Source organism: Caretta caretta, chromosome 24 (assembly GCF_965140235.1).
Source record: "Caretta caretta isolate rCarCar2 chromosome 24, rCarCar1.hap1, whole genome shotgun sequence".
In the NCBI taxonomy this organism is placed as follows: domain Eukaryota; kingdom Metazoa; phylum Chordata; order Testudines; family Cheloniidae; genus Caretta; species Caretta caretta.
Genome location: NC_134229.1, coordinates 6077391 through 6099102, shown reverse-complemented (window position 1 = coordinate 6099102; position 21712 = coordinate 6077391). Strand labels below are relative to the sequence as shown.

General features: G+C 51.8%; 1 protein-coding gene across 4 annotated transcripts in view; it reads left to right on the top strand.

The window, feature by feature from the left end:
* Positions 1-21712, top strand: part of ITGA10 (integrin subunit alpha 10) — a 64263-nt gene that overhangs the window by 21695 nt on the left and 20856 nt on the right. For all 4 annotated transcript variants that reach the window (XM_048828633.2, XM_075122968.1, XM_075122969.1 and 1 more), the window contains 6 exons: positions 3710-3821; positions 9349-9458; positions 9897-9985; positions 12170-12284; positions 12788-12915; positions 19876-20024. In XM_048828633.2, the coding sequence (XP_048684590.2) occupies positions 9350-9458; positions 9897-9985; positions 12170-12284; positions 12788-12915; positions 19876-20024 (590 nt within the window). In that variant the 5' untranslated portion in view covers positions 3710-3821; position 9349. The remainder of the gene's footprint in view (positions 1-3709; positions 3822-9348; positions 9459-9896; positions 9986-12169; positions 12285-12787; positions 12916-19875; positions 20025-21712) is intronic.

Here is a 21712-nt window from a genome sequence, read left to right as displayed (position 1 = left end):
TGACGTTTGTTCTCCCTTAACAGGAAAGATAAAATCTGAAAAATATTTTAAACATGAACAGAAATCAAAACGTGTCAGCTGGATAGCATCGTTTCGATTGATTCTGGACTTTTTCCCGTTGCAAAATTTCTTTGAAATTAACATGTTCCCATGAAATATTTCGATTTTGCCGAAGCCGCTTTTTGCAATGGGAAACGGCTGGGACTGTATTTTTGTTGACTAGGTCTCGTTTGAACAGTAGAAAAGGAATTGCACTGGACACAGACAGACAACCTGCTGTTGTTCTCTCTGGGTATGTCTACGCAGTAGCAGGCAGCATGCCTCCCAGCTACGTCAGCAGGTAGCTGCTCAAGATATTGCGATACAAGGGGCACCGTGGGCTAGCTGCCCTGGTACAAGCCCATGCGACCTCCTGGGTCTGCGCTCGGGTGGCTAGCCCCTAGTGCGCGAGCTTGTCTACCCAGTCTCGGAGGCAGGCTGCTAGCTGCAGGGCAGACGTAGCGTCAGGCCTTCGCAGGCAAAGGGTCTCCGGAGATAGCCACGCCGACTACGCTAATGCGTTCCCAGCACTGTTCCCAGCGGCCTGTCTCTCTACCTCCAATCCACGCTCACGCAAGGCCTGACCCGGCTTCGCTAATCCGCCCTTCCGCAGTGCGGCTCTGTCTCCGGCTAGCGCTCAGCTCAGAGGCACAACGGCCTGCAGCTGGCAGAGGTGGGGCTTTGTCTCTGGCCATAAAGGGCCTGTGCCTCTAGACCAAGAGGTCGCAGGTTCACATCCCGGTGCTGGCTACACCCCCACCCCCAGGGCATTGCATTACAAGTGGGAAGGGAGGTTGGAATTGGGTGGCTGGCTGATGCTCGAGCGAAGGGGAGAGAATACAGCCAACTGGAGAGAGTACGGCCCAGGGTAGATCTGACCGAGTTGTGGCTTGAAAGGGCCTAGAATTGGAGTCCGACGAAGAGCGGGCCTGGGCACCAAGCAGTGCTTTCTGCGAGGATAGCCTCCCCTGAGCTGGGAGTAACCCTAGCATGGTCAGTGGTTTCCAGCACTGCTCTCGAAATCCCATTAGCGGTACGCGGGGGAGGGGACTGTCGCTATCTGGGCCTCGTTTAAAGTGTGTGCGTGCCAGACCAATCCACCTCCTCCTGCTCGCGGTCGGAGAGGCTGCTGCTGGGCCACACGGGAATCGGGTCCCTTTTCCTCTCGTCTTACCCTGCAATGCTGTCAAGGGCCGGAGTTCAGCTCTGGTCTGGTGGGGAAGAGGCCCCGTAGCCCAGGGGTAGGGTCCAGGCCTGGGAGCCGGGAAGGGTGTGGGTGTGACAAAGCTGGGTGAGCGGTAATGCACGGTTGGAAACAATCACTTGAACTCTTAAGACCCATGGCTGGGTTCCGAATTAAATAACTCAGGACTCCTGGAATTCTAGTCTTAGCTCTGCTACTGGCGTGTTGTATGTCCTGGGGCATCGCTCCCCCTGCACTCATTGCGCCTCAGTTTCCCCTCCCACCATTGCCCTGTTGAGTGCCCCTTCAGTGCAGAGACTGTCACTCACTGAGTGTGCACTGGGGAGCACTGGTGTCCCTCGGAACCGGTAGGTGCTACTGAAATACAAATCATAATGTGGCTAGGGCACTCAGACCCCAGCTCCTCCATAAGCTTTGAATAAGTCACTTCCCCCACCCTTCTGTGCCTCAGTTTTCCTATCAGCACCCTAAGGCTAATACTTCCCCTGGGTGGTGCGTAAACACCTGTGCATCTCACTCCTTTGACCCTTTTTCCTAAAAGCTCCAGGTGTAGCTACACTGACCATTATAGGGCAGCACGGCCCTGCGGGACCAGCAGCCCAAGGTGATTGTAAAGGCCGTGGCCCGTGTTACACAGGGGCCAGGCTAGATGATCCCAGTTGTCCCTTCTGGCCTTGGAATCTGTGACTCCAGTGGGGAGTCAAAATGCAAGTGCCGGCAGTGAGTTCTAGGGGCAGGCCGGCTAATGCAATCCGCCAGATGACGGGGCAACAACGTTTCCTGTGGCCGGGGGGAATCAGCTGTACAAACTCAACCCGGGCCCGTGTGCTGCCGGCTGCGGTTTGCCTGTCCTCTTTGTGGCCGGTAACCTGAAACAACCCAATCTGGGAAGAGTCTGAAAGTCTCCTTGAGGGCTTGGACTGCCTGGGCTAGTGGGAAGGGGGGGTTTGTTTTAGCCCCTGGTCGCAGCCTGCACAAATGTTTCCGTTCTCCTTGCAGCTCACGATACAGAGACTCGCAGATTCCTAGGTCAGCGGGGACTGTTGTGATCATCTAGTCTGACCTCCTCCGTACCCAGGCCCTAAAATCTCACCCTGGTTCCTGCATCAAGTGGACCAGTTGGATTTGTTGTGAACTATGAAATTTGAGACGTTAGGGAGCCAACCTTGGGCAAGTCACTTTGGCCCAGATCCTCAAAGTTATTTAGGCACCTAACTCCCAATGGAGTTACCTTTGAGGGTCTGGGCCTCTTACTCTCTGGGCCTCAGTTTCCCCTCACACATGTTTTTGTTTCACCTACTTAGGCTGCAAGTAATTTGGGAGAGGGACTGTTTTACTACAGCTTGATCTTTGCTGAGAAAAAGATATGTTTTTACCAAGTTAAAATTCTGATGCAGATGGAACCTGGTCTAGGTAATTGACTTGTTAACAGATGTTAAAACTCCCACTGTCCTGTCCACACTAGGATTAACATACATTGTTTTTTCTCGTGTGGCGTGCCTGCCACGATGGGGCTCCGATCAGGGATGCTAAAGTAACACACTAGTCTGAATTTTCTGGAGTTCGCTTAAGTGCATGAAAGATGTACACGGAGGGAGGTTTTTCTGAAAGCGTTGGCTTGATTCTGCTCCTACTGGCCCTGTCTTGCAAGGCAAAAAAGGCGACGCATTGATTACAAGCTTAAAAATATGACCCAAGTGTAAGTGATGCAGCGTCATTTTCGGCCACCGAACTGAAAAATCCCCCACAAAATGCAGGTAGTTTCAAACTGAAACTGAATTTTTCCATTTTTTTTCCCCCTTGACTAAACAAAAAAAAGGGAGAAAACATTCCATTTGGGCCACATGGAATGGTTCCAATGTCAATTTCGAACGACCTTTTGGAACTAAATGTGTCTGAAATTTCTGGTTTTGGTTCTTTTTTCGGCCCAAGCGAGTCGCCGAATTGGCCAATAGTTTCAGTGCCGCACAAAATACAGTTTTCAGCTAACTTACTATTTGTGCCATATTTTTAAGCTTTTCTTTGCAGCCGTAACAGCTGGAGATTTGATTTTTGTTTTAAATGAAAGCCAAGATTCTGGAGAATGATTGAGAGTTTTGTCTTTGTCCTCCCCCTCCCCCTCCCCCTCTAAGTCTTTGCATCTCCCCTAACTTTGGGGCTCTCTGGGTTAGACTAACACTCTGCTCTGTGACTAACCAATTTATTTGAGCATAAACTTTCGTGAGCTACAGCTCACTTCATCAGATGCATACTGTGGAAAGTGTAGAAGATCTTTTTATATACACACAAATAAAAAGATCTTCTACACTTTCCACAGTATGTATCCGATGAAGTGAGCTGTAGCTCACGAAAGCTTATGCTCAAATAAATTGGTTAGTCTCTAAGGTGCCACAAGTACTCCTTTTCTTTTTGCGAATACAGACTAACATGGCTGTTACTCTGAAACTCTGCTCTGTGTCTCTTTAGGGCTATGCAGGTCATTCAACATTGATGTGAAGAGACCCCAGATCTTCCAGGGGCCACCGGAGGCTCAGTTCGGTTACAAGGTCCTGCAGCACGAAGCCGGAGGGGAGAAATGGTGAGTGTGGAAAGCATTACACCTGCCATAGCAGTTCCAGGGGGGCAACCCTTCGTGCCAAAAGTGAGGATTTTACAGGGGCTTGTGAGATGGTCTGAGGCGAGGTGAGCCAATAGCTACATGTGCTTTTCCCAGCTGCATTCCTAATTCAAATCCACTTTCGGGCCAAAACTGGAAACCAGTTTGACTCCAGTCTGACATAATCCTGGTGCCTTTGGCAGGGAAGAGCTAATTTTATTTACTTGCATTCCAGAAGTGCCTAGGGGCCCCTACCAACATCAGGTCCCTGTTTTGCTTGGTGCTTCATGTCCATACAGGACTTACAGTCTAAATCAGAGGTCCCCAAACTGTGGGGCACGCACCCCCTAGGGGGGCATAAAGGAACCATGGGGGGGGCAGGCCAGCCCCCATGTGGAGGCAGGGAGGGAGTGCCACTCAGCCCCGCCCCCAGTTCTGCTCTGGTCCCACCCGTAGCTGCATCCCTGGCTCCTGGCCCCAGCCCCACCCCCGGCCTCTGGCCAAAGCTCTTTCCTTGGCCCCGCTCCTGGCCCCAGACCCACCCCCAGGTGCGGCCCCAGCCTTGGCCCCTTACCCCACCATGTGTCATCCCCCCTGAGCCCCAGCCCTGTTCCTGACCCCCGGCTCCAGCGGCAGAGGAGGGCACAGACTGGGTAAGGGGGTTCTGACCCTCAAATTTTTGAGGAGCACTGATCTAAACAGATAAGACAGACAAAGGGTGGGAGGGGGAACTGAGGCAGGGAGAAGGGAAGTGACTTTCCCAAGGACAGTGGCAGAGTTGGGCCTGGAAGCTAGGCTTCCTGAGTCTTAGGCCACTGCTCTAATGACTGGGCCATGCTGCCTCTCTTGAACATGGTGAAGACTCAAAGCTGGGAGAAACTGGTTAAACTCCCGGCACTTCATGGCCAGGGCTCGGAGGTACCAAAGGGGAAAATGCTGGAGACCCCCAGCTGAAACTGACGAGGTCCCCTTGGCTTTAATTCAAGCATCTGTGCTGCAGCCGTGCGCGGGAGCAGGGGTGCGAGGACTCCAAACTGTATCCCTGATTTCCCCAAGCACACAGCAGCAGTTTATAAAAAAAAAAAATCAAAGGAAATGACTAGCAGCCCTGACTCGGCTGCTGTTTGAAAATGATTCACAGAAGGAGAAGGGGGAAAAAATAAAAAAAACTTCTGCTCTCAGGAAATCCAGCTGCTATGCCGGGAGGAGCCAGCCGCGGCTGGGACTGCGCGTTGACGCGTAGGTCATCTGAATGCAGGAAACAAACGCTATATAGTGTGTGTGTGTGGGGTGTTTCTGGAGGGGGAGAGGGGAGTGAAGTGACGGGCCAACAGCTGTCCGTGGGTGTTTGGAGCAAAGTCTTGGATCGGCAGCCACCTCTGCGCAGAGCTGGGAGATAGTGTTATTGTTCGGCTAGACTATGCGCTCAGAGGGTGACCTGAAATTTCCGTCCATTAGGTGGCCAGTGTAGAAGGAGTGGGTGGGTCACCGAGCCATTCCGAGTGGACAGGCGACCACATCTTCGTTGGCGCTAACTGGGCCCCTGGGCTGCCAGTCTCAGCAAGAGATGCCCAAGTATAGGGACCTAGACAAATTGGAGGATTGGGCCAAAAGAAATCTGATGAGGTTCAATAAGGATAAGTGCAGGGTCCTGCACTTAGGACGGAAGAACCCAATTCACAGCTACAGACTAGGGGCCGAATGGCTCGGCAGCAGTTCTGCGGAAAAGGACCTAGGGGTGACAGTGGACGAGAAGCTGGATATGAGTCAGCAGTGTGCCCTTGTTGCCAAGAAGGCCAATGGCATTTTGGGATGTATAAGTAGGGGCATAGCGAGCAGATGGAGGGACGTGATCGTCCCTCTCTATTCGACATTGGTGAGGCCTCATCTGGAGTACTGTGTCTAGTTTTGGGCCCCGCACTACAAGAAGGATGTGGATAAATTGGAGAGAGTCCAGCAAAGGGCAACAAAACTGATTAGGGGTCTAGAACACATGAGTTATGAGGAGAGGCTGAGGGAACTGGGATTGTTTAGTCTGCAGAAGAGAAGAATGAGGGGGGATTTGATAGCTGCTTTCAACTACCTGAGAGGTGGTTCCAGAGAGGATGGTTCTAGACTATTCTCAGTGGTAGAAGAGGACAGGACAAGGAGTAATGGTCTCAAGTTGCAGTGGGGGAGGTTTAGGTTGGATATTAGGAAAAACTTTTTCACTAGGAGGGTGGTGAAACTCTGGAATGCGTTACCTAGGGAGGTGGTGGAATCTCCTTCCTTAGAAGTTTTTAAGGTCAGGCTTGACAAAGCCCTGGCTGGGATGATTTAATTGGGGATTGGTCCTGCTTTGAGCAGAGGGTTGGACTAGATGACCTCCTGAGGTCCCTTCCAACCCTGATATTCTATGATTCTAAGTAGGAACAGGCTGTAGGGAATCAAGTGCTCTCTCTTAGCTGCAATGAGGAGGGATGATATTAGTGTTAAGATTCAGAGCAGCTTTCTCTGTAAAGCTCAACTCTTCTAAAGCTCTACAATCTGTATAATCACTCGGATTGCCTTAAAACAAAGACGGAGGTATTTCTTCACACAACACACAGTCCACCTCTGGAACTCCTTGCCAGGGGATGTCGTGAAGGCCAAGACTATGACAGGGTTCAAAAAAGAACTAGATAAGTTCCTGGAGGACAGGTCCATCAATGGCTATTAGCCAGGATGGGCAGAGATGGTGTCCCTAGCCTCTGTTTGCCAGAAGCTGGGAATGGATCACTTGATGATGACCTGTTCTGTTCATTCCCTCTGGGGCACCTGGCATTGGCCACTGTTGGAAGACAGGACACTGGGCTGGATGGACCTTTGGTCTGACCCAGTATGGCCGTTCTTATGTTCTTAATTTTGGTGTGCTTCATGGGATCGCTGGCGAGGGTTAGTGACCCAAGTATGGGGTCATTTGACCAAGGGGCTCCTGAGATACAGTCCCTCCCAAAATTGGCAAGAAAGCACATGTCAGTAAGCTAAAGGGAGGCTGTCCCCATGAAAAGCATCTACTACCACTCCTCTGTGGATGTTGCACGGGCCTTTCATGGCGGCACCTCTGCCCGCCCCCAAGAAAATGTGTAACTCCAACTCCACGGTCGTCGGCTAAGGCAGGTCCCGCTGATGGACAAAACTATCTCCAGACCTTAACTGGTTTCCCTCCTGGGCTAAATTGGGGGCCTGAGATTGGTGATTCCCGTTCTGAGCAGTCTCTACAATGAACTTCGCTCCAAGGCCGGAAAAGGCAGTAAATCTGCCCTGGTTTAGAACGGTTTCCCCAAACTTTCATCCACTTTAAAGCGTGGCAACCAGGCTGACAAACGTAGAACTTGTTGGAAAGCAGAGGGGAGGGGCACTCCATGGAAAATGTGAAGAAAAATCAAAAATCTGTCCCGTCGTTCTGTCCAAACGCCCAGTGGAACATGTTGACTTTTTTTTTGAGGGGGGAGCAAATTAAAAAATGTTGGCCCCAAACCAAAAACCGCCTGGCTTTTCCACCCAAATTTTTCAGTTTCCTGTCTGAAAAAAATATATCAACGCCTTTCAAGGAAAGCAGATGCCGTCAGGAAACATTTTGGGTTCGTCAAAACCCCAGTTTTCCATCCCAGCCTCCCCTCCCCACAAAAGAAAAGGTTTGATGGAAAATTTTCAATAAATAGTTAATAATAAATACTAACCCAATACCCGAGGGGCTGCCAGCATGTCGGGGGCCTCAGTAAGCCCTGGCTCTTTTAAAAATGAAACACATGGCGATGAGTGTCGGGAGGTCAAAAGCCGCTGGCTTGGAAGGGAGGCGCACCAAGAATAGACTGGTCTATGTGAAGTACCGAGATGAGGCCCAGTGTCCGCGTGCCTCACCTTTGTGCATCCATTTATGCTGTGCGGGAGGGCGGCGATGTTGTCGCTGTTCTCCATTTGGGAACCAGAGGCCCGGAGGAACAGGACGTGTCGCAGGACTAAAGTTAAGCATGTGGATAAGCGCCTGGCGCCTGAGGAGTTAGGTGCTACCCATCTTTGAGGATCTGGGAATCGTTCCTCCTCAGCTCTGTCAGCCGTGCTCAGCAGCCACAGACGGGGCGAGGACGATTGAGTTAAGTTGCAAAGTTTGGCCGAACAATCCCACGTCTATATCCAAGTGCCTTTTCCCCCCCGCCTTTTCCTCTCGCCCATCCTCAACCTGAGAGCTGCTTTCTCCATTCACTCCTCCTCTGGCTCGTTCTTGTCACCAGCGCTCCTCGGGGCTGGGAGTACTGAGAGCCTCCCAGATCGGTTTCATGGAGTCTATTTTCTCCCTTCTTTGTTTGAATCGATCTTTTTTTCCCTGGGGTGTTTTAAAAGCACTTGCAGGCAGTTAAAACGCGGAGGGCTTGTTTTCTGGGTGGCCAGATCTCTGTAGCTCAGCGGAGCACTGGTGACTTGCCCAAGTTTTTGGAAGAACAAGGCATTGACCTCACATCCCCCAAGTCCTAAGGCATCACCCTAACCACTGAACCAGCTGAGGTTTTGGCCTTCTGGTGCATCCTTCCCTTCCCGATCCATCTGTGCAGAGAATTTCCTCCACGTGTGTTTTCACCCGGAGGCGTATGAACCAAGAGGAACTAACGGAGCTATAATCTTAGGCAGCATTTTAGCTAAAGCAGAGAGCCAGAACTCGTCTCCCCGACGGTATTTTCATTATGTTACCAGACCAGAGGCAAGCAGGGGGCTGGTGTGATGAGGATTCCAGGATGCTGCAGGGCTGGGAAAGGCCCAATTAAACCAGACACGGTCAGCCCCAAAGAACCGTATTTGCTAAGGAGACACAAACATGCCTGACCTAGCTGCCCACATGCTATTGCGCTGGCTGGTTTCTGGGGATGTGTGTCTAAAACACAGAACTTGAGGTCTTCCAGACTATTTAAAGGGACGCAGCCCTATTCTGTGCTCTGTGATGCCGAGCTCTGTGAGGGAGTTTGTCTAGCATCTAGAGTAGGACCTGGCAGTTGCAGTGTGATCTCTATTCCAAGTTCTGCCAGTGACTTGCCTGGGCATGTCGTGTCCCCTTCCATATGCCTCAGTTTCCCCATCCGTACAGTGGGGCTAATGATGCTCTGCCCCGCTGTAAAATGCTTTGCGATTTTAGACTGGCTTAATGCTGTGCAAAGTGCCAAGTATTGTTAACTAGGAACATAGGCCCTACCTATTGGATCAAGCTAGTGCCTTTAGTCCGCAGCCTCCTGTCTCTGAGGGTAGCCAATCATAGTAGCTTTCGAGGCAAGTGCAAAAATGGATACTTATGAAATAACAGACCTTTCGGGGCAGTTCAGGTTTATGCCACGCCGCAGGAAGGGTTTCTATATAACACTTTTTAACTTCCCTGCAAACCTCTCCCTGTCGCATCAGAATCTCGGGATGCCCACTCTGCTGACGATTTATTTCTTGATGTTCTGAGTAGGAAGGCCCCATCTCTGCCCCCTTGACTGTGTTGTTGGTGTTTCCTCTACAGGATGTTGGTCGGGGCGCCCTGGGATGGGACAGCCGACAACCGGAAAGGGGACGTGTACAAGTGTGTTATGGGTGCAAGAAACGTCTCCGCCTGTGCCAAGGTCAACCTAGGTAACACCATCTGGAGGCGCCGCCTTGAAAAACCTGATCCATTTCGGTTGAAATTTTCAAACCTGCCCTAAGGGATTTAGAACTCTATGGCGACTGGAGGGCTGGCATCCAAACCCAGGAGCCCTGGCACCCAATCTGCCAAGCTCCAGCAAACCCTACTGAGAATGTAACCTTTATAATTGCACTGGCATTTTCATTCCTGAAAACTGGGTGTCTAAATCTTCCCACTCCCCACCCTGGGTGGTTTTGAACCTGCTCAGCCTTTTGAAAGTAAATGTAAAGGACAGGGTTTACAAAGGGTCTCATGGGAATTAGACGCCAAACTCCTGTTGAAATGCCCAGTTCCCTTCCGCTCCTCTGACAGCCACAGCATGAGCCTCGGAGATGGGCACTAAAACGCCGTTTGCTTTTCCTTCCACCTCTCTGCACTTTATTTAGGTGACCTGGCCCTGCAGAACGTCTCCACACAAATCAGAAACATGCACTTTGGAATGACGCTCCTGGACAACAAAGAGGATGGCTTTGTGGTGAGCAGATTTCTTACCGACGGGTGGAAAAAAGTCCCATGGGCTGCATTTCTTTGAGCTGCCTTTACCACCCCATGTGTGAGCCTCACGGTCGCAAACTTAGACCCACAAACTTCCAATTGCGGTTGCATCTCAGGACTCCAGTTGAGATCAGGACCCCGTTGTGCTAGATGCTGTACATACCCATAATGAGACAGTCCCTTCCCCAAAGAACTTACAATCTAAGTCAGTGTAAGACAAGGAGTGGGAGGGGAAACTGAGGCCCAGAGACTTGCCCAAGGTCACATGGCAAGTCAGAGGTGGAAATAGAACCCAGGATTCTTGACTGCTGGTCCAGGGCCCTACCCACTGGGAAACATTGCCTCTTGAGCTAGGGCTAGGCTTGGAAAAGGACCATTTCCAAAGCGTGTCTTGAAACCTCAGTGTCGCTGGGGCAAGTTGCATTTTAACCCAGGGAGCCGTTATAGTTTTGTAAATTTTCCCAGCATGGCGGAGAGGACTTGCCAAAGTGCTCTGAGGGCGCGAGAAGCACAGATCCAGCTGAGAGCCCAGTGGGGTGTGTGCTCCTAAACCCTTTGGGCTTTTTGACAGAGAGTCCTGCTGAGGGGTGAAAAGTAGAAGCCTAGAGATCCCTGGGGATGGTGGGGAGAGACAGAGGTGGACGGAGGAGAAGATTTGAAGGAGGGCAGGGCTGGGGAGGGGCAGAAGGGTGGATGGCAGGGGGGGAGAAGACGAGCGAAATTCGAGTGGAGTTAGTCTAGAGTGAGGTAATACCAGAGCGGCTCTCAGCCTGCCTCTGTACTGCAGAGTCTGGCTTCATTCTGAGCACCCCGCCGCGGCCTCTTCCCCCTTGCCAGTCCTGCAGCATTAGGGAGGCAGCCAGGCCTGGCTCTGTCATTCAGCTGGGAGGGAGGAGGAATGAATATAGCCCCATGTCACTTTTCGCTCCCTGCTAGCTGCCGCCCTATGGTCTTGCTCTTGTTTGCTCACTGAGTCAGGGTCTGCTCAGAGCCGGTCAGGCCACTGTGGGCAGCGGGGTGGCTGTGCTGGGTTCTCCCCCAGCCCTGCTGCCTTTGCCACTGGGGATCAGTTTCCCCCACAGACAGTCATAGCCCGACACAGCATACTCCCTGGAGTAGCCGTCTAGTCGAAGGTACTTAGCTGGCTCCCGAGACCGGAGTGGCTGAGCACTTCCCAGCGGTTAGTGGGTTTAGCCCCATGACACCCCTGTGAGGTGGGGACATGGGTTATCCCTGCGTCACACACAGAGAGGCCAGGGGACAATCGAACACCCGCAGCAGTGAGTCTCGGGGCCCGGGTCAATGGTCTTATGCTGGCGCGGCTCAGGCTGGAGCCCCGGCTCTGCACACCCTCCCCCCCTTTGATTGCAGTGGAGACATACCCTAAAGGCCAGATTCTTCAAGGAATTTAGGTGCCCAACGCCCTTTGAAATCAATGGGGGTTAGGCGCCTAACTCGACTTAAAGAATTCCACGTACACCCCGCCTCGTGTGGTGCGGTATAGCATAACGCCGGGCACTGTGTGTTCCCCGTCTGCTGGCTCCTGCGTGACATGAGTTTGGTGGGTCTCAGGCCAGTTCCCAACAGACAAGCGTCCGCCTCTCAGAAACCACCCCCTCGACTGACAGCTTCAACGCAGAGGCTGAGGGCTGATCGGGGCAGAGAGAGGAATTCCCCTCTGCACCTCACAGCAACCGTGCCCAGCCCGGGTGGAGGCGTAGGAGTTGGGACCCAGAGGACGCTGGTCTCTAGGGCCAGGACTTAACGCCGCGCACGTCAGGGAAAGGACAGCTGGCTGGCTGGTCCCGCTGGGCTATCCCAGTGCAGCAGGGTGGGAGACACGTCCGAGGCGGGACAGACACTCACGATCCATCTAATCCCTGCCCATGCACCTGGAGTTGGGATGTTGGTCTATTCCAGTACACGTGCAGGGGGGTAGTGACCTAGCTGGGGTCCTGGCCTATTCCAGGCTGCCTGCGGATGGAGTAACGGGCTAGAGAGACCCCTGGTCTGTGCCATTGGAGGCGGGCCAGAGGAGCCACTTCTCTGCTCTGGCATGGCAAACGCCTCCCGTGAGGGGGAGCTTTAAGCTGCGTAGATAGAATAACGGGGACGCGCCATCCCTCAGGGACAGGCTTAACCTACATCTTCCTCTCCTGGGCAGGCCTGCGCCCCGCTCTGGTCCCAGGAGTGCGGCACCTCCATGTTCAGCACGGGCATCTGCACCAGGGTGGATGGCAGCTTCCAGCCGACCGAAACCATCGCCCCCACGGCTCAGAGTAGGTGGCGAGCCGGCAGCTGTGTGTGTGGAAGTGGAAATGGAGCCGGGCTGGGCCACAGAAGCTGTCTGGGCCTGAGATTGTTTTGCGTTACAAGCATGCCAGCAGTGCAGCCAACTGGCTTTCCCCCCCATCCCTTTTGGGTGGACTTTTGGAGTTCGTATTGCAGCAGCTTTGGGGGCAGGGAGGGGGTGGGTTGCTGGCCTCTTGGGTCTGCAAGTCCTGGGGCAATGCAAGACCGGAGAGGTCACGCGTTCAGCTGTGTCCAGCCTTAATGCAATGCCCTGGAAAGGTCTCCTCCGTGCTCCTGTCTGGGATTTTGGAACAGCTAACCGGCACCGGGCCGTTCCAAGAATGCCCTGCCTCTGGCACCAGAATGCGCCGGCCTCTGGCTGTTCCCAGAATGCACTGCACCCAGCAAAGCCGCAACGGCCATGGTCCCCAATCCCCCATGTCAGCTCCCGTCTGATGACCCAGCTGCCATGTGTGCGTGTGTGTTTCAGGGTGTTCTACCTACATGGACATAGTGATTGTCCTGGATGGCTCCAACAGCATCTATCCCTGGTACGAGGTGCAGAACTTCCTCAGCAACATCCTCAGCAAGTTTTTCATCGACCCGAACCAGATCCAGGTGAGTGTATCCTTCAAATTCAGTGCGGGACTCAATCCGGAGCAGCCATGTGGAACTCAGCGGAGTGACTCTGGATTGATAGTTTTCAGAGGAACAGCCGTGTTAGTCTGTATTCGCAAAAAGAAAAGGAGTACTTGTGGCACCTTAGAGACTAACCAATTTATTTGAGCATGAGCTTTCGTGAGCTACAGCTCACTTCATCAGATGTATACCGTGGAAACTGCAGCAGACTTTATATACACACAGAGAATATGAAACAATACCTCCTCCCACCCCACTGTCCTGCTGGTAATAGCTTATCTAAAGTGATCAACAGGTGGGCCATTTCCAGCACAAATCCAGGTTTTCTCACCCTCCACCCCCCCACACAAATTCACTCTCCTGCTGTGCGTTGTAAATGGCTTGTCTAGTTTTAGTAAAATCCAGCCACGAGGAAGTTTGTGTGGAAGGTTGGTTCTTTATGAGAGTATCCATTTTTGAGAGCTCATTCTTAATCTTTCCCTGTTTGCTGTAGAGGATCTTGATCAGGTGATTCCGCAGTTTCTTTGAGAGCGTGTGCGTTGTAAATGGCAACACGTAAAGAAACAGATTGATAGAGCCAGAAGAGTTCCCAGAAGTTACCTACTACAGGACAGGCCTAACAAAGAAAATAACAGAACGCCACTAGCGGTCACCTTCAGCCCCGAACTAAAACCCCTCCAACGCATTATTAAGGATCTACAACCTATCCTAAAGGGTGACCCAACACTCTCACAAGTCTTGGGAGACAGACCAGTCCTTGCCCACAGACAGCCCCGCAACCTGAAGCAAATACTCACCAACAACCACACACCACACAACAGAACCACTAACCCAGGAACTTATCCTTGCAACAAAGCCCGTTGCCAATTGTGCCCACATATCTATTCAGGGGACACCATCACAGGGCCTAATAACATCAGCCACACTATCAGAGGCTCGTTCACCTGCACATCCACCAATGTGATATATGCCATCATGTGCCAGCAATGCCCCTCTGCCATGTACATTGGTCAAACTGGACAGTCTCTACGTAAAAGAATAAATGGACACAAATCAGATGTCAAGAATTATAACATTCATAAACCAGTCGGAGAACACTTCAATCTCTCTGGTCACGCAATCACAGACATGAAGGTCGCTATCTTAAAACAAAAAAACTTCAAATCCAGACTCCAGCGAGAAACTGCTGAATTGGAATTCATTTGCAAATTGGATACTATTAATTTAGGCTTAAATAGAGACTGGGAGTGGCTAAGTCATTATGCAAGGTAGCCTGTTTCCTCTTGTTTTTTCCTACCCCCCCCCCCCCCCAGATGTTCTGGTTTAACTTGGATTTAAACTTGGAGAGTGGTCAGTTTAGATGAGCTATTACCAGCAGGAGAGTGAGTTTGTGTGTGTATGGGGGTGGGGGGGATGTGAGAAAACCTGGATCTATGCAGGAAATAGCCCGACTTGATTATGTAAAGAGTTGTCACTTTGGATGGGCTAGCACCAGCAGGAGAGTGAATTTGTGTGGGGGGGTGGAGGGTGAGAAAACCTGGATTTGTGCTGGAAATGGCCCACCTGTTGATCACTTTAGATAAGCTATTACCAGCAGGACAGTGGGGTGGGAGGAGGTATTGTTTCATATTCTCTGTGTGTATATAAAGTCTGCTGCAGTTTCCACGGTATACATCTGATGAAGTGAGCTGTAGCTCACGAAAGCTCATGCTCAAATAAATTGGTTAGTCTCTAAGGTGCCACAAGTACTCCTTTTCTTTTTGGATTGATAGTGGCATCTCGTAAATCTTGCCTACACCAGGAACTGAGCAGCCAACCTAGCTGCAGGAAGGCAAGCCCCTGACATAGATGTAACTAGGCTTGGCAGTATTCGATTTTAAATATTTTTATAACTTCTATGGCTAATCAAAATTTTTAAGCATTTTTTTAGATTTTTAACTATTTAAATTTTCACGGTTGTAGGAAATTCTGGAGGGGGGTTGCCAGACAATAATTATTTCAGGACAGATGTTGAGATGCAACAAGTTAAAGCTTTGTAACCCTTAAAACACACATTGTCAACGTCACATGTCAAAATACAACAAAGTTAATATCAAATGTTAAGTTCGCAAGCAGCATTTGCTGTCCTTGGCCTAGCTGAACATTTCAATTGTGATCGATGGAAATAGGTTTTTGTCGTAAGGGGAAATCGACGTTCCTCCACATTCACCGATAAAAATTCAAACCTTCCAAGACTAGACATAATCTAGATGGTCTAATTCAGTGGCTCTCAACCTTTCCAGACTCCTGACCCCTTTCAGGAGTCTGATTTGTCTTGCATACACCCAAGTTTCACCTCACTTAAAAACGACTTGCCTACAAAATCAGACCTAAAACTACAAAAGCGTCCCAGCGCACGATTACGGACAAATGGCTCCATGTCTAGTTGGCAGCCGGTGTCAAGTGGAGTGCCCCAGGGGTCGGTCCTGGGGCCGGTTTTGTTCAATATCTTCATAAATGATCTGGAGGATGGTGTGGATTGCACCCTCAGCAAATTTGCGGATGATACTAAACTAGCAGGAGTGGTAGATACGCTGGAGGGGAGGGATAGGATACAGAAGGACCTAGACAAATTGGAGGATTGGGCCAAAAGAAATCTGATGAGGTTCAATAAGGATAAGTGCAGGGTCCTGCACTTAGGATGGAAGAATCCAATGCACCGCTACAGACTAGGGGCCGAATGGCTAGGCAGCAGTTCTGCGGAAAAGGACCTAGGGGTGACAGTGGACGAGAAGCTGGATATGAGTCAGCAGTGTGCCCTTGTTGCCAAGAAGGCCAATGGCATTTTGGGATGTATAAGTAGGGGCATAGCGAGCAGATCGAGGGACGTGATCGTTCCCCTCTATTCGACATTGGTGAGGCCTCATCTGGAGTACTGTGTCCAGTTTTGGGCCCCACACTTCAAGAAGGATGTGGATAAATTGGAGAGAGTCCAGCGAAGGGCAACAAAAATGATTAGGGGTCTGGAACACATGAGTTATGAGGAGAGGCTGAGGGAGCTGGGATTGTTTAGCCTGCAGAAGAGAAGAATGAGGGGGGATTTGATAGCTGCTTTCAACTACCTGAAAGGGGGTTCCAAAGAGGATGGCTCTAGACTGTTCTCAATGGTAGCAGATGACAGAACGAGGAGTAATGGTCTCAAGTTGCAGGGGGGGAGGTTTAGATTGGATATTAGGAAAAACTTTTTCACTATGAGGGTGGTGAAACACTGGAATGCGTTACCTAGGGAGGTGGTAGAATCTCCTTCCTTAGAGGTTTTTAAGGTCAGGCTTGACAAAGCCCTGGCTGGGATGATTTAACTGGGAATTGGTCCTGCTTCGAGCAGGGGGTTGGACTAGATGACCTTCTGGGGTCCCTTCCAACCCTCATATTCTATGATTCTATGAAATTGCGGACTTTCTCATTTTTACCATATCATTATAAAATAAATCAACTGAACTATAAATCTTGTACTTCCATTTCAGGGTATAGCCTATAGAGCAGCATAAACAAGTCATTGTCTGCATGAAATTTGAGTTTGTATCGACTTCGCTAGTGCTTTTTATGTAGCCTGTTGTAAAACTAGGCAAATATCTAGTTGAGTTGATGTGCCCCTGGAAGACCTCTGTGTACCCCTGGGGTATGCGTACCCCTGGCTGAGAATTATTAGTCTAATTTATAGGTTTCAGAGTAACAGCCATGTTAGTCTGTATTCGCAAAAAGAAAAGGAGTACATGTGGCACCTTAGAGACTAACCAATTTATTTGAGCATGAGCTTTCGTGAGCTACAGCTCACTTCATCGGATGCATACTGTGGAAAGTGTAGAAGATCTTTTTATATACACACAAAGGTATTTTTTCATGCTTTGTGTGTATATAAAAAGATCTTCTACACTTTCCACGGTATGCATCCGATGAAGTGAGCTGTAGCTCACGAAAGCTTATGCTCAAATAAATTGGTTAGTCTCTAAGGTGCCACAAGTCCTCCTTTTCTTTTAGTCTAATTTATGCGGGTGCAGGCTGGTATAAACTGCACGCTGGTGCAAACTGGGATAAATTGTGCAAATGGTGTCTATTTGGGGGGGGGCACCGATGCAGCTGGTAACGTCCCAGTGTAGAGAAGGCCCCATTTCCGCCGCTTTGCGGTACCGCGGTGCTGAGAACGTGGCCCCATTGGGCCAGGTGCTGTTCAGAGACAGTCCCTGCCTCAGAGAGTTTACAATTGAAATAGATGAGACAGAGAAGGGGAAAGGCAGAGCGAGCAGAGGGAGAGCTGATCCCCTCCCTCCCCCCATGAATCTTGGCAGGACAGGGCAGGGAAGGTGGGAGGGGAGTAAGGAGGGCAGGAGTGGGGCAAGGCTGAAGTGAAGCAGGGAGTCCTCATCTTGGCGAGCCTAAAGCCCCCTCCCTCCTGCCCCCCCAAGGAGATCAAAGGAAACAGGCTTCCCCCTCAAATGACAATCGCCTGCCTCCCTCCCCACATCCTCAGGATGAGTAAATAAGGAAACCGTGAGTCTGGCTGGTTTGCCGTGGGACGGGGCTGACTCACGGGGCAGGCGGGCTGACTCAGAGCCGCAGTGGTGGCTAACTGCCTCCCCCCCCACGGGTCCCGATTCCCTTCCAAGGGCCTGATCCTGAGAGGAGTGGCATACCCCCGCTGCTCCCATGGGCGCTGGGGCTCAGCTCCTCCCAGCATCGGGGCTGGTGGCTGTGATACTCTGCTGCCTAGAGCCCGAGGACGGGCCAAACCCAGGAGCCTCTGCAAAGGGGACACCTTCCAACCTGACCCACCAGCAGCAATGGCTGGGCAGACGTGCTCCTAGCCCCCTGGGGCGTCTATCCCTCCTCCCCCTTTGCAGAGCCCAGGCAGACCATGCCAACGGGCCTCTGACCCTGCCCTTCTGCCCCCAGGATGCCCTGCTTTGCTCTGGCCCCCAGGCTGCTCCCAGAATTCCTTGTACCCAGCCCCTCTCTTCAGGATGCCTTGCCTGCCTTTGGCCCCACATTGCTCCCCAAATGTCCAGTCTCGCTCTGGCCCTGCAATCGGCGCATTCCCAGAATGCCCCACTCATACCCTCTGCTGTATTCCCAGAATGCCTTTCCTCGCTGTGGCCCTGGCTGGCACCGGCTGGCCTGGTCCCACAATGCTTTGCACTGATACTCTGGTTGGTGTCCGGTTTTTTCCATCCCCAGGGTTTGTGTCCACTCGGGGTGGGGGGCACCAAGAAATCCCACCCCATGGGGGAAACAGGAAACGTAAAAAGAGGTGGAAAGAGAGCCTGACCTCTGAGCTTTGTCATGTGCGTTTGAGGGGTCGGGGTGGAGAACGCCCGCTCTGCTGAGTCGGCACAGGCCAGGGCTGAAACGCAAAACCTCATTCAAGGCCAGGTGTCCTGGAGTCACCCAAGCAAAAGCCAGCTTTGTTATTGCTAGCTCAGCTCCCACCAACCTACGGAAGGGACCGCGATGCCACGGATTTCCCCCCCAACACCCTCCCGTTGGTGTGTGGGACAGACGCCTGCCCTGTGTTAGCTCCCTGCTCTTAGATCTTCCAATCCGCCCCTAGCAAGTACTTGGAGCCTGACTGCGTGTCCCCTCTGCATCCTTTGCTCTTTGCTGCTCTAGTGCGTTCGCCAAATGAGAGAGGATTTCCTCTGGCTGGCGGATTCCGTGCTCATGAGAGAGGCAAACAATGCAGCGTCCCGTCTGGGATACACACCCAGACTGGTCTGCAACCTCGCACCTGAACTAATCAGACTGATGAGATGTTTGCCCATATGCTCAGGGTTCAGTCGATCGCCATATTTGAGGTTGGGAAGGAATTTTCCTATAGGGCAGATTGGAAGAGGCCCTGGGGTTTTTTCGCCTTCCTCTGCGTTATGGGGCACGGGTCACTTGCTGGAGGATTCTCTGCACCTTGAAGTCTTTAAACCACGATTTGAGGACGTCAATAGCTCAGACATAGGTGAGAGGTTTATTGCAGGAGTGGGTGGGTGAGATTCTGTGGCCTGCATTATGCAGGAGGTCAGACTAGATGATCATAATGGTGCCTTCTCACCTTAAAGTCTATGAGTTTATGAGACCCTTTGGCCTGCACAGTTAGCCAGTGTTCTGGGCCGGGCAGGGCGGGTTCTGTCAGGATAAGAATTCAGTGCTACCCATGTTTCTTCACAAAAATATGTCCACAGAGTCCTCTCTTCTGTTCCCGAGTGTGGCAGAAACAAACAGCAGGCAGTTTCCTTGCTCAGACAATGCCACGTCTGCCCCTCCAGCGAGCTCTGTGCCCAACAAGCTCTGTCTCGTCTTCCCCTCCAAATCATGCTCACAACTGCTTCTCCTGGCTTCCTGCTGCCTCTTACCCGCAGCCGATCTCCTAGCCCCCTGCATTTGCAACCAGAGAAACCCTTCAGTGCACATTGTTTAGCTCTCTCTCTCTCTCTCTCTCTCTCACTCACACACACACGTTAGATAGAAACATAAATATTCCTGCTGGCAGGTTGCAATGTAACGTGACTTTATTGCTTAGAATTCAGAACAATAACCCCAAAACAGAGAGAGACAAAACAGGCTGCTCCCTAATTCACTGACACATGACTCACCCCACCATGCTGTAAGTGGGCTCTTTTCAAACTGGCTGCCTGCTGTGCTGACTGACGTTGCTCCCACACTTTGCTACAGAGCCCTCTAAGCAGGAACACCCCCACCCCCTCTGCTGCTCTTAAAGCGATAGCTTGCAATTCCAACATAGTCCTCGGTACTCCCACAAGGGGAAGGTCAACTGACTTGCCGAAGGCCATGGACTGAGCCCTTGTCTCTCAACTCCCAATCCACTGCCCTTCGTACCCCAGTCTTTGCATGCAGAAGGGATAGCTTAGCCCCGAGCTGCCTGTAGCACCACTGAACGTGGCTTCTCTGTTATAGGTGGGGGTGCTGCAGTACGGGGAGAAAGCTGTCCACGAATGGAGCCTCTGGGATTACCAGACGGCGGAAGAAGTGGTGGAGGCGGCGAAGAACATCAGCCGGCAGGAGGGCCGGGAGACTCGCACGGCGTTCGCTATCCACAAGGCCTGGTAGGGGGAGTGGCGGGAGGGATTTTTCATGGGAGCTGGGCGTGTGGATTTTTAACTGTGGTCTCCGCACTTCTTAGCTGCCTAAGCGCCATATCCATTCTGGGGTGAATTTCCAGAAGCAGAAAGTTCCTAGATACCCTGGAAGATGCTGTTCTCGTGGTATTTCCTCCCCAGGCAGAACCAGAGAAAAGGGGGCCTCTTGCAGGGAGACGATGGCAAAGTATCTTGGTGCTTATACAGCTCTGGGATCCCAATGCCCGGCACAAACTGATGCCGCCGAAATGCAGCCAGCTCAGGGGTGGAGTACAACTGTTAACAACCCAGCACAACAGTGCGGGGAAGGAGAAATTCAGCCCAGGAAGGGCAAGTCCTCACTCATCTCTTAATTGCCTTAGGTTTGTTAAGACAAGAATTTCGTTGTTAACACGCCTCTAGCAGATGCCAACACACTGAACCTCAGGCATCTCAAGTGTGTGGCCTTTGGACGGCTCACAGAGCTCTCTTCCGGCCCCAAAGCTAACCCTTTGCATCCTCTGAGGTCTTTTTTGCTCCTTGCTGATCAGGATCAACAAACTCCCGCGGCTGCCCGTAACTGAGTCTGTGGAGCCCTGGAAGGGAATGTGGGTGTAGAAGTCAGACTCGGAGGGGTCTGTGTGGGCAGAGATCTCATTAAAGGGACAGCTGGTCCCATGGCGTGCACTAATGGCGCCAGGGCGAAGCGCCCGAGGCGACAGCGAGAGGCAGGGTGGTTTGTAGCGGGGCTGCAGCGCCAGGCCTCTTGGGAGCTGAGCCTGGTCCTGGGGAAAGCTGGTGGGAGGCTGATAATGGGAGCGCTGTTTCCAACTGGAGAGGAGACGGTGGCTACTGAGAGGAAGAGTACTACTCCCCCGGGATAGGTGAGACCCAGGTTCAAGTCCCTGCTCAGTTCCCTGCGTGACCTCGGGCAAGTTACTTAGCAGCTCTGTGCCTCAGTTTCCCCAGCTGTAAAGTGGAGATGATAGCGCTGCTCTGCCTCCCAGGAGGCTGGGGAGGATGAATGTGTTAAAAGATTGGGAGGGAATCAGGTATTATGGGGGGTGTAGAAGGACGTTTGGTACAGATTTCCAGGAACCACACTTCCAGAAAACACACACTTTCCCCGTCCTCTGGGACAAGACATGACTGAAGCCCCGTGCGTGCCAGGAGCGCTTTGCCCTGGGTAACTAGATCAGTATCTTATACCAGCAATGCTCTCCTAGTGTAGACGCGGTTTGTATCGGTAAAGCTGGGCTTTTGCTAGTATGGCTGTTATCAGGGCTAACAGGGGGCAACTGTACCAGCTCCCTGAGCTCGGCGGGCACCTAAAACATCAGTAACGTCTGAGTAAATTAACTACTGATCTCTCCAGAAATGACGGGGTGGGGCTCCAGCGAACATGACGTACTGGGGCCCCAAATTTCTCTCCACCGTCCTGGTTATTATCCCACATCCTCTCCGCTTCCCTGAATGAAGCAAACTGCCGTGACCAAAGCGCAGTTTTGCTGGCATAAGCGTGTCTGCTGCGAGGGTACTTGCCAGCACAACTGGGTCAGCTGGGGGATCTCACCTTCTGACCGACAGAGCCCCATCTGCAGGGCAGAGCTGGTCTGAAGGTGGGTTTGCAGAAGGAGGGCTGCATGCTGCTAAGTGGAAATGAAATTTGGGTCTCG